At 48.7% G+C, this 15,959-nt stretch overlaps 1 protein-coding gene across 1 annotated transcript; it reads right to left on the reverse strand.

The window, feature by feature from the left end:
- Positions 1–2,052: 2,052 nt before the first annotated feature.
- syn3 (synapsin III) lies at positions 2,053–15,467 on the reverse strand. Its single transcript, XM_060051050.1, has 2 exons — positions 11,824–15,467; positions 2,053–2,627 (listed from the first exon to the last, which is right to left on the reverse strand). Exon 2 carries the CDS (start codon positions 2,578–2,580, stop codon positions 2,053–2,055), a length of 528 nt encoding a protein of 175 aa, XP_059907033.1. The 5' UTR covers positions 2,581–2,627; positions 11,824–15,467.
- Between the last annotated feature and the right edge of the window lie 492 nt (positions 15,468–15,959).

Consider the following 15,959-nt stretch of genomic DNA (forward strand, 5'->3'; position numbering starts at 1 on the left):
GTAGCGCGGGTCTATTGATCCACTGAGTAACAACCCTGAACTCCAGGGGAACGAGGACGGCTCGCTGGACGTGTGAGGCTACCACGCGCATCCTAAACCCTGATCAACAGAGCCAATTACCCCCTACCCTGCCAATTACCCCCCCCCCCCCCCGCCAATTACCCCCCCCCACCCTCCACCCCCGACCCTGCATGTTGAACCGCAGCAGGGGGTGAAGGAGCGTCATGGTAACAGCATGAGGGATTCATTCTTCTGCTTAATGCTATGTTTTTATGCTATAGCCTTATTCTATAGCTTTATTATATAGCTTAATGTTATAGCCTTATTCTATAGCTTCATTATATAGCTTTATGCTATAGAGTTATTCTATAGCTAAATGCTATAGCTTTGATATATTTTTACGCTTTAGATTTATGCTAAAGCCTTATTCTGTAGCATTATGCTATAGCTTTGTGCTATATATTTGTTATATTTTTAGGTTATAGCTTTATGCTATAGCCTTGTTCTATAGCTTTTGAATCAAGCTTTAGTCTAGAGCCGTATTCTATTTTATTTTGCGATAGCTCTATGCTATAACCTTATACTATATATCGTTTTGCTTTAGCACTATGCTGTATTTTTTATGCTGTAGCTTTATGCTATAGCTTCTTGCTATAGCCTTATTCTATGGCTTTATAATCAAGCTTTATTCTATAGCCGTATTCTATATTATTTTGCAATAGCTTTATGTTATAGCCTTATGCTATAGCTTTATGCTAAGGATTTATTCTATAGCCTTATTGAATAGCCTTATCCTATAGCTTTATGCTATATCTTTATGCTTTAGCCTTATGCTAAAGACTTATTTTATAGCCTTATTTTATTGCTTCATGCTACAGCTTCATGCAATAGCCATTATGCTAGCCAATGTTTCCTAGTATAGCCAGTGACTGATGGTAAAACTCTCTCCGTGTGTATTATTTATGACTTCCATTACCAGAGATTTATCACCTCTTGAACGAGGCCTGTGTGCCCAGGTGTGTGCGTCCTGTGAGGTGTCCTCCCACCGTATGAAACCTCATTAAACCTCTTTGCCTTAGCGGAAGATTAAACACAGGCCAGCAGGTTAACGTACGCTAACACCAACGCTAACAGCTACTGTATAGAAGGTGACACGCCGGCTAGCGCTGGCATTAATCACGCTGTGGGACCGCATCTACGCCGCCTCAGAACATTACTCCACGTCTTAAATGGGCGTTATCGCGGCACCAGGTGTGCCGTGATTGGCTGTTAGGAGCCGTTTGAAAATCTGCCTTTTACTTTTGTTTTATTGCCAGCACAAGTGGGCGTGGCCACCTAGTTGTGTGCTGGATAGATCAGCAACCTTTTTGCTACGGTCTACATGCCAGGCTGACAGACTGATCTACCCAGCGTACATCTTGCTTGGCACGCCAACTTGTGATGTCACTAAAACACAGGGAAAAGGCTGATTTTCAAACGGTATCAGCCAATCACACTCACACCTGGTGGCGTAACGCCGCCCCTTTAAGACGTGGATCGATTCCCTGTAGCCGCAGTAGACGCTGTCCCACGGCGTGATAGGAATAAGGCAAAAAACGACTTGTATCAGCCAATTACACTCACACCTGGTGGCATGATACCACTCCTTTAAGACCGCCCCTTTAAAGCATATATCGGACAATCCCGCCGCAGCTGGCGGCGTGATAGCCCCTTTAAGACTGCCCCCTTAAGGCTTATAACTGGCAATCACACGCACACCTGGTGGCGTGACACTGCCCCTTTTATAGCCGCCCCCACACCTGGTGGCATGAAACTGCCCCTTTAAGACCGCCCCCACACCTGGTGGCGTGACACTGCCCCTTTAAGACCGCCCCCACACCTGGTGGTGTGACACTGCCCCTTTAAGACCGCCCCCACACCTGGTGCCGTGACACTGCCCCTTTAAGACCGCCCCCACACCTGGTGCCGTGACACTGCCCCTTTAAGACCGCCCCCACACCTGGTGCCGTGACACTGCCCCTTTAAGACAGGGCGACTCTGCTCCGGCTGCACTCACCAGTCGGTGTGCGCTCCGTCGATGACCAGCAGGATCTTGGGCTTTCGGACGACGGGCTTAGCATCCGCGGCGGCGGCAGCAGCGGCGGCAGCGGCGGTCCTAGCCTGCGCGGCGGCGGCTACGTTCTGCGCCAACTGCGCGCTCTTTACCACACTGGAGAAGGAGCTGAGGAAGCCGCCTCCGCCGCCCCCAAAGGACGGAGCCGGCGCCGCGGTAACGGCCGGGGCGGGGGCGGGGCCAGTGGTGGTGGTGGGAGGAGCCTTGGCGGCGGACGGGGCGGGGGTGGCGGCCTTGGCGGGCGGGGGAGGGGTGTGGGGGGGCTGCTCCGCGGCTTGGCCCGGGGGCTGGCGCCGCTCCATGGCCGGGGAGGCGGGGGTGGAGGTGGAGGGGGTGGAGGAGGTGGGGGTGGAGGAGGTGGGGGGGGTGCCCCCTGGGGGGTCCGGCCGCTGGAGGTCCATCATGTAGCCGTTGGGCAGGTTGGCCACGAAGCTGCTGTCGGACAGGCGGCGCCGAAGGTAGTTCATGGTTAGGGGTCGGAGGTCAGGCCAAGAGACTAAGGGGGGTCAGGAATCTGTAAGAGAGAGAGAGAGAGAGAGAGAGAGAGAGAGAGAGAGAGCGACAGAGAGAGAGAGAGAGAACGACAGAGAGAGAGAGAGAGAGAGAGAGAGAGCGACAGAGAGAGAGAGAGAACGACAGAGAGAGAGAGAGAGAGAGAGAGAGAGAAGGAGAAAGGTAGAGAGAGATGGTTATTCATGAGGCAGAGAGAAGACATTAAATCATAAGAGTACAAAGACAGAGAGGCAGAGCGACGGCAAGACAGAGGAAGAGGAAGAGGAAGGAGGAAGGACAGGGAAACACAGTCAGTCAGATCGCATTTTCGCTATCGCTATTTAAACCGTGCAGGGACAACCTCGGTCGCAGTGACAGCGACGTGTTTGTTCAGCGGTGGATTTGCATACAACGCATTATCCTGCGCGCTCAATCTGTCAGGAGTCAGGACACACGCGGCGGCAGCGGAGACACCTCACCGGTACCGGCGGTACAGAGCTGCTTCCATTAGCGGACCAGCCGCAGAGCGCTGGCTGAGAGACACCGACACAATGCGTTCCGGAGAGACACACTGGAGGCCGGGTGCCAGAGACCCATTCATAGGGATTAGCGCTCCTCTCCCGAGCAGTAAGAGAAAGACGGGTTTAAAGGAGAACGCTCGCTGTTCAGAGGAAGTTTATCAGACGCAAAGGGGCTTTTTTCCTTCTTAAGAGACAGATTGAGTCGTGTTGAATCGGAATACCACCCTAATAATAAAATCAGAATGCCGCCTTGATAACGTAATCAAAACGGAGTACCATCCTAATAACATTGAACACATTCGGAATACCACCTTTTGTTTACAAAAAGTAACATTCACATACCTTATTGAAATTCATTTTCATTTTATTCCCTCCCCAAAATGTCTTGTGTTGGTGAAACAGACTTGGCTGGAAATCTAAAAATCGTAGTAAATACAGTTTGAGAACCGGTAGGTGATGCAGTAGGGGTAGGAAATCCAACCCTCCCTCCCTCGTCTGTCGTCTCATTCCTGTTCATGGCGACTGCAGCCTCTCCAGGCTGATTATGGACACACACACACACACACACACACACACACACACACACACACACACACACACACACACACACACACACACACACACACACACACACACACACACACACACACACACACACACACACACCCCTCCCCGATTCTGGAGCTAATAGTGTTTTTATCTGAGGTCCACACTTTTGATGGCTAAATGAAAGGAGCTGGGAGGACATTACCTCGACCAAGGTGCCGTTTTACCTCTCCTGGAAAACAAATCAATAGTAAGCATGGAGCCCGACGCAAACGATCAATACAGCGTCCCCCGGTCCGGTCGACGGTTAATGGACTCCCTGGTGCTGCTGGGAGACATTCACAGGGTTCCTGCGGTCACAGCTAGCTGTGTGTACCGCACCATGTATGAACTGGAGAGCGTTGGATCAGGAGTCGGACTCCTAGCTGAAAGGTACTGGGTTCGATGCCCAGTGTCAGCATCCTGGCCTTGTCATGTGAAACACATGACAAGGGGTTTTTATGTTTAATTCTTCCCTTTAGGTGAATGCACTTGATATTGTAGAAAGTGTACTGTAATGGTGACTATACCGTCTGTCAGGGTTGGTAGAAATCTGTCCCTCCCTTAGTTTTAGGGTTTCTCTATTAGTTTGTAATTTGCTTGCTCTTGAGCAACAGGTCTAACCCTGGCCTGGAAGCCGGACGAATCTGCGAGCTCATGTTATATTTGATCTAACATATGGGTCTGGCCCCCTCCAGTTCAGACAGATTCTCCCCAGACCTGGCTGGGTCAGCCAATCACAACCCTGTATATATTATGGGGCGGGTTTGATAAGGTGACTGAACAGACGAGCGGCCAATGGGAGCGTCGTTGAGACATTTTCATAAACAACCATGATGGCCACTTCTGAGCTGTCACACATGTCGTTATTCTGATTGGTTGTAGGTCTGTCCAATCGCGCCCAGAGGCATTCTGGCCGGTGCCCGTTGATAACTGAAAATTAATGAACAGGTTCCAGATAAATTTAGATTAATAATTTGTGAATTGGTCTCACTAGTGTCTCACCTACTGAAAAGTGCTTCTAAATTCACAAGTTCCTTCTGATAGAAGTGTCTGCAAAAATAACTCAAAAAACAACAAATAAAATAACCTTTTCCTCCTCCTCCATATTACGATGAAAAAGCCCAGAATGCAGTTTGGCAGGACTCAGAACAGAGAAGCACCTTCTGAGGCGCCAGTAGAAAATAGATCCTGTGAAACTCGACTTGCCACTCTCTGAACCGAAAGAAGAAGAAAAAAAAAAAGGTGTCAGTATCCCACACAGGCACAGCGTCCCCGTTATGAAGTCGCTCTCACGACACATCGTAGTTCTTAGAATTAACCGTCGCCACGCAGAAGATGGTGATTCTGTGATTCTTGTCAAGCTGCGTCACTAGAGCACGATATTAACATCGCCTTTTCCATCGTACTAAAACCAAAAAGGCTTTGAGTCACACCGGGTCTGCACTCACAGGATTGTAGATGGAGACGTCTCGGGTGGAGGAGATGGAAAGATCCACGCAGAAGATGGTGATTCTGTGGTTCTCGTCTAGTAAAACCAGCTATGAATCAGCTACTAAACCAGCTTTGAATCTTGCTGTGACTGCCCTCACAGTATTGTAAATACGATGCTTTGTTGTAATATATAAAAAAGGAATATCTTCCTTTGAGTTTTTTCTTGCCCACTGGGGGGCTAGGGTGAGGGGGTATCATAGAAATATGGCCTGTTAAGCCCTTTGAGGCTGTACCTGAGATTAAGGGCTATACAAATAACATTGCATTGACATTGAATTGAATAAGGGAGCCCCAAGGATACATGATGGAGGGCAGTGAATGGACAGGGACAGGCCGCAGAGATCCAGTGCTAAGGAGGAGCGAAGAGGAGTGGGGCACTCAGCTCGAATGAGAACCAGCAGGGCTCTGTGATGCTCATCAGGAGCTCACTGCCACAGATCACAGCAGACCACGGCTTTGATTTGTTTTTGCAGGTGTCAGCGAATGAGGAGGAGCACACACACACACACACACACACACACACACACACACACACACACACACACACACACACACACACACACACACACACACACACACACACACACACACACACACACACACACACACGTCGGTGGAGCTTGTTTGGACTAAATATATGCACACTCGTGAAACAAGGCACGTTTCCTATCATGATCAATCGCAGCCTTCATCTTTAAAGTTCTAGTGGAGATCTCGCAAATACACCGTTTGTTTTAAAAAAACAGGTACAAACGCAAAGCTGGACCGTGACATTAGACGGGGAGATCGAGACTGAGAAGATAACGATGCAATCCGGCAGAGGCCCGGATCCGACCTTCTGAAGTGGCAGCCGGGAGGGAAACCTGGGATTGGCTTTTGATTGCAACATGAAATGGTGTCACTTTGAGCGCCGGCGGTAATGGAAACACACTGCGACCCCGCGCCGTTTAAATAGACCTTTGTCCTTCACTCTGCTTTACTCATCTTCCCTTTGTCTGCCGTGACGACTCACATCTCCTGATCTCAGCGGACCTCAGTTTACCCCCAGGGTCGTCCCCCTTTTCGAAAACACACCCAACGCAGGTCCTGATGCGGTTGCCCCGCGCCCGGTTGCCGGGGCGACTGTAACCGACGATCCCGGCGGGGTGATTCCCAGCTGAGGGCTCTCTGCGTTAATGACCACGGCCCCATTTGACTGACGTGAACAGGGGTACAGAGACGCCGTCGGGGGACCACCGGAGTTAAACCTGTGATCTATTATGGATGTCTGCAGAGAATGCTCGTCTCTCGCTCCTTCTACCCCCCGCCTCTCATAATCTGGTCTTGGGGATGCAATGCACCATTTGTTTTTTCTTGCGTGTCCCAGTCACTGCTGCTGACTATTACCCTTTACACAAAAACAACTTTGATATCCATCGATAATGTTACTATGACTAATATTAATATGTAGACCTCAATCCGATGAGTCTATACCAAAGGGACTCCTAATGAATTGAGATACAGGTCGTCGGGGTGAGGCAGCTCGCTCAAGAAGGCTGACAGGTAGGATACAGACGGCCATCACCTCGCTCAAGGAGGTGACCCCCCAAAGCAACTTCACCCTCAAGCCCCGAGTCATTGCACCATCACCCCCTAGTCACTACACCACCCCCTTGAGTCACTGCACCATCACAGCCCCTAGTCACTGCACCAACCCCCACCATTATTGTTGATAGATGCAGTTGATTGATCTGTTGTTCCACAAAGCCGGATCATGATTCGATGATTTGCTTCCCTTATAAAAGGTCGCTCTCAGACAACCATTGACATTAGAAATTCCTCCCATCGATTTCCCGTCAGATTCAATAATGCGCGATGGTATTTACAGTAACCTCATTGATTCATGTCTCTGCCCATTGATTTATATTCCCTACCACCATCATCACAGAGCAAATGTGCTCTCATGGTCTGGCCATCTTTACGATTTTTGAAACAACCTGTAGATGAAATCGATGCAAAAAAAAACAACGTATTTTTTCATTCACCTTTTGAGGCGGAGAAGTTACCTCACGGTAAGCTAATGAATGGTACAGTCCTACACACAGTGTTCGACTCGTCAATACACATGAACTACATTATGTTCTGCGTTTAACCCTATCCGTTAACACTCACACAAAAGACCATGACCATAGCATCGTATACATACGATACTGGCACTCAGATCACTGTGGTAATACAATGGGAGCTCCCTGCTTGCTTCCAGAGTGAGGAAGGCAGGTGATAATCACCGTCAGTCAGGGAGCGCTAATGACAGGGTGCTGAGAGAGAGATAATGCTATAGGAGACCCTGTGGCTAATGCAGGCCGCGTTGGGGCGCGGATGAAACACACTACCGTATAGTATCGATTATACAATGCAGTAACCACTGACAAACACACGCACGCACACACGCACACACACACACGCACACGCACACACACACACACACACACACACACACACACACACGGCAAGCCAATAGCGTGAGAAGACTGTTTGTAATGAAATCTATTTACGCTGTGTTCGTTTTAATGAGCGATCCCGCGGCGGTATAGGTTAGCGGTATAGGTTAGCTGTATATACCCCCCCCCCCCCCCCGTGGCGAACAGCAGGCGAGCTATCATGCCTCCTCCTCTTTATAATTCATGATGGCCAGCGGTGAGGCGAGGCAGTGATGGTGAGGGGTCAAGGCACTCCAGACCAGATGTGTGGATCACCGGAACATTACAAGATGGCTGCTAAAGTGTGAGCGTATAAGAGCAACGGGGTGATATCGCTTTTCCTGAACACACCCCTCTGTGACATCACTTCCGCATCCCGGCATAATTCATCCTAGAAATCCAACAGGTGAACTGTTGGAATGCCATGGAAACATGTTTAGGAGCAGATGCGAATTCTGGCCTGCATTACACGAACAGTGTGTGTGTGCGTGTGCGTGTGCGTGTGCGTGTGTGTGTGTGTGTTCTCCTCATTCGCTGACGACTGCGGAAACTAAAGCCCTGGTGTGTGAGCGTGTCAAAAGATGACTGTCCCTCGACTACTCGACATTCACTACATGCCCTGGCCGTGGTCGCTACACCCCAACGTCTTCGATTGCAAACGCGCAACACGGCGACAAGACCAACACCGCCCACATCCTCACACTCATCGATCTGCTGGAGTAACAGTTGAGTTACACACGACTGATAATCTATAGTCTGTACCGTCCATGCGCCCCCCCCCCCCCCCCCCGCCCCTTCCTCCAGGGAGTGGGGGGGGGGGTATGACCACTATGACCCTGTGGTCATAGTGGGGAGAAGACTGGGAAGCCCCGCCCATCGATTTGAATTCGCCTTGCAGAAGGGTCTGGAGAAGAGCAATACATTTCTGTCTGCTTCTGAAGCGTTTCTGCGGGAGCCAATCACCAAGCTGGCGTTTCCCCCTGGCACGCTATTGGGCTGCTTTAACACAATGAAGCGGCGGCAAGCAGCAAATTGCGTACAGAGTCAGTTGAACGAGGCCCGTTGATCACGCCTCTTGAGCTGAAGAAAATGACGGCAGCTTCCCCAGACCAGCGTGCAATCTACGATTGAGCTCGGTCTGGCAACGGCCAGGTTGGATGTTGAGTGCGCCTGGTGGCTCAGGAGGCAGAGCGGGTTGGCTGGTAACCGGAAGGTCGCTAGTTCGATCCCCGGCTCCTCCTGAGCGTCGAGGTCTCCCTGAGCAAGACACCTCACCCTGACTGCTGGCTGTCGCCTCGCGTGGTTGACTCCGCCATCGATGTGTGCATGAATGGGTGAATGTTTGGCAGTATTGTGAAGCCCTTTGAGCGGCCATAGGTTAGAAAAGCATTTTACGAATGCAGTCCATTTACAATTTACCAAAGATAAACCCCAGAACGATTACTGCGCCCTTTCCCAAGCAGCAGCAGCACACCGTCTCGAAAACCAAATCCCAGAGAGATTGTCGAGCAGCCCGCAGTTTTTGTTTTTATGAAATTAGTTTGCATTGATTTTTTCTTTCTTTCTGCTGCATCAGGAGATTGCTCTTAAACCAAAGCAGAAGACGAGGAGCTGGTCGTGGTGGGTGATGTCAACATCATGAGTCACCACAGATGGTCCTTACCCGCTCTACCACCAGACCTGGCACAACGTTGGTCCGTGCCGTTTCACAGCTGTTCTGTGTCCGTCTGTCCTGTCCTATCTGGCTGTGTTCTGTCCTGTAGCAGTTGCACTGCTTGACCAACGGGGGTAATTACTTTAAGGAGTAATTACCGCCTTTTGCCCTGCCTGTCCGCCTTCCTCCACCCACTACACAAAGCTTAGTGGGATGGCCCTGCCAATCACGAGACACCGGCGAGCTAACCGCTACGCTACCATAGTAGCATATCCCCATGCCAACCGGGGGAGTGTAAAACGCTGTCCATTGATTACTCCAGGGTTGCCCACACTTTGGTCGTCAATCAGAGGCGATCGGCCATAAAAGATGAACATTTTCAGAGCATAAATGTCATCGACGGTCTGTTGATCCCCCCCACTACAATGGTGGACATACCCACAGGCGTAAGGCGTTAACCCCCCCCCCTCCCCGAAGTTAGACTGCCTGCCAAAGAAAGCACAGGGTGATAAACCACACACCATCCACGGTGTGATCACCCTTTAAAATGATGAGCTGTAATAAACCAGCTTTGATTGGATAATTCAGCCACAAAGGAAACGGATCATTTCCTGTGCATCCTCCCCACGGCGGTGTCTGCGTCTAGACTGCGCTGAGACGAGGGAAGAGCGTTTCCTGCAGCCTCACGTCGGTGAATCAGGGTGGACTCGGTGGTTTTGTGTCTTCACGTTGACACACACCCTGAGGTCGACCCCCTCGCCTCACGTTACACTGCAGAACCCGGTGTCACGCCCGGCGGAACCGTGGCCAGATGGAACTCCACACGCAAACACGCACGCACGCACGCACGCTTGCATGCACGCACACAAGCACAGAGATGGGATTGAACTCACGCTGGCTCCACGTATGGCTACATCGCTGAACTGAGAGACTGCGTGTCTGGTGGAGTTTCCTATGTTTAGAATCTCTACCAGATCAGACCAGGAATCCTAAAATATTCCTCAGTATTCTGTGGTATTCCACAGTATACCGTCTTCCCTGGTATTTCACGGTATTCTACGGTATGCTATGGTATTCCCTGGTATCCTACAATATTCTACGGTATTCGGTATTCCCTTCTTAACGGTATGCCCAATAACTACGTTATTCCACGGTATTCCATAGTATCCTACAGTATTCGATCTCGGTTAGAATCGAATAGATGGTAAGAACCAAACTATATCCGAGGTAAGTGAAGCAAGTCATGTGAGAAGAGGCGAAACAGCGGGGTACAGCAGCAGGACAGCAGTGGGAACCCCAAAGCCCATCAGAGGGACGGGTTCGGCCCGGGAGCGTAGTACAACGGGAACCCCTTTGTGGCCGGAGCGGTGGTTAAGGGCTGGACAAACAGAGCAGACCCTCTATTAGCTCAGACGAATCCATCTGGCGTCAGACGCACGTTGGACGCATCGAACGGAACAGGGTACGGGAATCTAGGTGTGTAGAAATAGGACTCTTAAAGACACAGGAAATTGCCTTTCAGAAAAGTGGTACATAGGGCTGGGACACCAGCCTTACTGTCTGGAAGTAAAATGAGTTATTATATCCCACAAAACATGATTGTATTAACGCCATCAAACTCGTTATGAATGATTATACATTCCCCATCGCAACCCAGCAGAGCTTGGTCTGATTTGCAGGTAAAACAGAAAGCGTCTTTCGTGCGAGAGACCTGAGAGATGTTAGGGTCGTTCTACCCTAGCCCAGGACTGTGTACTAGACTGTCTATTAACAAGAGACCTGAGAGATGTTTGGGTCGGCCTACCCTAGCCCAGGACTGTGTGGTCTATTAACGAGCAGTTTGGTTCCCTCAACGCCTAATGAATATTTCATGACAACGGTCATATTTGCCAGCATGACATCATACAAAAGTGCAACGGTGCCTCTGATAAAAAAAAATGACACATTAGGAAGAAAAAAACTGGCAAAAGTACCGCAACAAAAAGGCAAAAAAAGCGTTTGGTTTTTACACAAAAGGCAAACTATCTGCAAAGATTTAGCAGTCCAATTTAATTAAGTTAATATTCATAACAATTAGTCTACTTTTTCTGCATTCTGCGTTTATCCAGGTCGGGACCCGGTAAGACTACGATTAAGGTGTGACAAATGGAGGCTGATGCACCACAGGGACACGGCCGAGGGATCCCCTCTCCGGTGCGTCGAACGGAGCTCGATGCACGCACCGGAGACCGTAAAACTGATGCATCTGACGACGACCGCCGCAGCAAATGCATTGTTGCATTGTTACATCTCAGGACGATCAAAGCACGGTGCATGCAGCAAGCAAGGCTCACGCCAATTGGATGCATAAGGTAGATTAACTGGAGGAAACGGGGGACAGGATGCTCGTAAAAACTCAGATCCCCCCCCAAAGCGATGGACACGCGGTTAAATCTTCGGTTGATCAGGTGAACGAGTTGCACAACATCCTGCACACATTTTAATTTAAAAGATGTAAACACTTACCTACGCGGAGCTCAGGGGTCCCTACAGCGTCGGGTGGTTCTCCTTATGCGCTCGTGTCACAATCACGATAAGCGTTGCCAGATCGGGCCAGATTTCCTGCCCAATCTGGCAACCTGCACTGCACCAAGGGTTGCCAGATTGGGCGGGAAACCGGGCCCAATCTGGCAACGCTGATCACGATCCCTCATAGGCTGGCGCTCAGCCTCCCTGTCCAGATCGCTCCGTGTTCCCCCGATGCATGCCAGGAAGTGTAGTCTTATGCATTCAGGACCGCAAGCCTGGAGACACCTGATTGTCCGCATGCAGTTATAGGCTGCTTTAGACAGACAGCTTCATTCCGAATTACTATAACCAGATTGTAATAAATGATGGTTGATTGTTATTAATGATGGATGCATAAATAATATTCATAATGATCATAAAAAAACATGAATGAATGAATCAAAAGCCCATTGCATAATCGCCATCATTATACAAGAGTATGCCAATTAAAATACTGTAATTATCAATTATAACTTTGTCAATAGCCTACTATTAATACTGGAAGCGAGCAATAATCTCTCAATGCAACATGCTTCCACCTGCATTGCCACGATAACGTATGATTACCAAAATCATCCTCGTAGTGATTATGTTGACATAAACAACAAAGATCACTTCCAACCTGCAGCTCAACGGCTGTAGCTGCAGGAAACCTAATCCCTACAACATAAATCACCCGCCCGCCCAAAGATAGACCCACAGTATGACCAAACGGATTCCCAAAGCCATGCAGGGTCGTCTCTTAACACAACGGGAACGGGAGGGGAGGGAGGCGAAGCATCTCACACACCAGACCCAAGACCCCTCTCCGATCCATGGATCATCTACTCTTCGATGAGCCTCAGCCCCACGCCTCGATCCCGCCCCTAATGACCGGGATGAGACGCACCTGCTGGGGCGGCCGGGATCCGGAGGAAGAGGCGGCCCCCGTTCACAGGGAGGCCTGGACCATGGACATATTATATATATATAAAAAAAACTCTGCAGCTGGAGATCAGAGCTGCCTTACAGCGGAATAGAAGTTACAACCACTGGTGTTGAATTAGAAATGAGCGGTTAGACGCTGGATCGTATTGGATCGGTTCTATGTTAACAGCAGAGACGAAGGCAACATGTAGGCAGGCCTATACTTTAGGATTATAACGCAATGATTAAACACTCGGATAATATCATTTTCCACACCTCACATCTCTGAAAGCGTTGCCAGATTGGACCAGATTTCCCGCCCAATCTGGCAACACTGGTCCCAGATGGCTGGAGCAACATGCTGTTTTTCTTTCGCCGTTGGCCGTGTTCACCCTCTCTTTCTCTGGCTACTTCGCGACGTGAGGCGGTGTAACTTCGCGACGTGATGCGGTGTAACTCGCTGGTGGCATTGGTCATCACAGATCACAGTGTAATGTGTTAGTCTGTGTTAAATACATTGGCCAAATAAATTAACTGACTGATTATGTAAACTACATTTGTCACAGAAGTAATGCAGTCTCAAAAACGGTTAGATTTTTCAATCAATTTATATACTTTTTTTTTTTTGGAGTTACACAAGCTATCACAGATTGTTCCTTCAGGATGATACACACTGTAGCAAATAAATGATGTATATAACCCTGCAAACCAACCTGTTTTTTTAACCCTTAAGGTGTTCGGGTCTGTGGGACCCTTTTTCAGTTTTTAGCTTTATAAAAGTGATACAAATAATTATTTTTTTGAACTAAGATTCATTGGCTTTGGCTCATTTTCTGTGAGGAACATAAATCAGAAAACATTTTCAAGGACCCCCCCCTGTATACCCCCCCATCACATTTATATTACACACAGGGTGTTCGGGTCCAATGGACCCGGAGCTAGTTTAAGTGTGGAAATCATAGGTTCTGTGCACCCTCATTTTCCCTTTCTCCTCTCTGTGTGTGTGTGTGTGTGTGTGTGTGTGTGTGTGTGTGTGTGTGTGTGTGTGTGTGTGTGTGTGCGTGCGTGTGTGTGTGTGCGTGGAGAGTAAAGCAGGTGAATGGGCCCTTGGTTTGAGCACCCACTGTTCCGGCACAAGGTTGCAATATTGGAGCACCCAACACTATCTACACCCATATTCCCACACATTTCACCCTCTGTCTTGCGGGAACCAAGCTTGGGGATCGGACACTATAAAACATCTCTGTCAGCGTGGTTCCATACCACAACTGATCAAGATGGCAAAGCGATTCTCTGTTCAGACTGCCTTACAGTTGATATTTGAAGAGACAGAGGGTTTTGATGGTGATGCAGAGGAAACAGTTTCAGAAAGTGAGGATAACATTTCTGAAAATTCAGAGTCTGACACTGAGTTTGAAGAGGAGGATCAGCATCAGCCAGCTCCGAAACGTAAAAGAGAAATACACAATATGCATATTACATAATAATATAAAACACAATATACCAGTATATAAATTTCCCAGTTATGCCTGTTTTATGATGCATTTCCTTATTTTATTACATGCTAATACGAAAATAAACCAAAACGAGTGGCACCTCTATTCATAAATGTGATTTAACAAAGATAAAGGGAACAAATTTAACATAGGTGTTGTTTATATTACTTGCAATTGGGTTGAAGTAACCATTTGGTGAGTATTTTAAAAAAAAGTTAGATTATGTTGAATTAAAAGGCCTAAAATGCAATGGGTCCACCAGACCCAGCAGCACCTCCTGTGTAACAAAAAAACGAACACCCTATGAGGGTTAAGTAATTAAACACAATTATGACATTGGTCGTTGATTCGTGTGTAGTTGCTGCCCTCTGCTGGCCACAGTCGGTACAGACATTTAAATGTTTTATTTACACTCTTGATGAAGTCCTCTCCCTGACGTGTGGACGAACAGGATTCGGAGTGAATCCTTCGTTAAGGCCAGCAGTGGTTTCCATAGATTTGAAAAATCATTCAACTGGGCAATCAAACAGCAGCGCATCGCTACGCAAATGTTGGTTACCATAAAGCATTTTTCTCTATGTATATATCGTATCATTTTAATGTACAACAGAAAATGTATCAATACATTTTCTTTTTACTAAACCTCAGGCTTTTCAGATTAGACCTCATGTTGAACGAGTCGAGACCCAAAGCCCTTCTACAGATGGGAAAGGTAGAACTAAAACCAAAACAGATTCCCGAAGTCCTCCAGGGGCGTACGTGTCTTCATGACTCGACACACCATGACTCAGCAAAACACCGGGGGACGCGGCCTTCATGAGGCCTGCTTCCCAATTGGCGGGCCGTTTCTTTCAAACGTCCCGCCATTCCGACGCGTCATTGATATAAATTTCATTCAAATTATCGTTATTCTTAATTAGTGCGATTATTTCTTAATTGCATGCGCTTTAGTGTCTACACGACATTCTTCATTGGGGATAGTCGCCGACCCTCACTCACCCACCCTCACCCCCACTGACCCAATTCACTCTTGGACTTTTTCGATTCTGTTTCTAAATGTTGGGACTGATAGAGACTTAACTCTGAGGGTTATTTGAACGTTCAAAGTGGTTTACTGTAAAAGGAGCGTCGGAAATCCCGCCTTTCTTTGCACACCGAGGCCATTAATTATGGGGATGCTGGAGAGTCGAGAAAAAGAAGACTAATGCCGCTTTTCCACTGCATGGTACCAGCTCGACACGACTCGACACGACTCGACTCAGCTCGCATTTTTTGCGTTTCCACCGCGGTACCATGGTATCTGGTACCTGAAGTGGCTGCTTTTTCTAGTACCTACTCGCTCTAGGTTCCAAGCGAGCTGAGCCGATGCTAAAAGGTGACGTCGGCAGACGGCCGGCGACTGATTGGCCAGAGAGTGTGACGAAGTCACGAGAGCGACATGGCAACCATGCTGGTAACATCCATAGCAGCGCCGCAGCCAACATGTTCCACTTCTCCAACTTCTTCAACATGCCAGCTAATAATAGTAATGCGATCGATGTCCTCCATTGTTGTTATGTGGGTTCTGTCCATGTGTGGGTTGCGTATGTGTTGTTTGCGTCGCGTACACAAATACGTCACGGCCCTTTCGCGCAGCCGACCCCGCCCACGTCCAGGAGGTACTATTTGCGGTGGAAAAGCACCCGTGCTGCT

This window comes from Gadus macrocephalus, chromosome 4 (genome assembly GCF_031168955.1).
Source record: "Gadus macrocephalus chromosome 4, ASM3116895v1".
Lineage (NCBI taxonomy): Eukaryota > Metazoa > Chordata > Actinopteri > Gadiformes > Gadidae > Gadus > Gadus macrocephalus.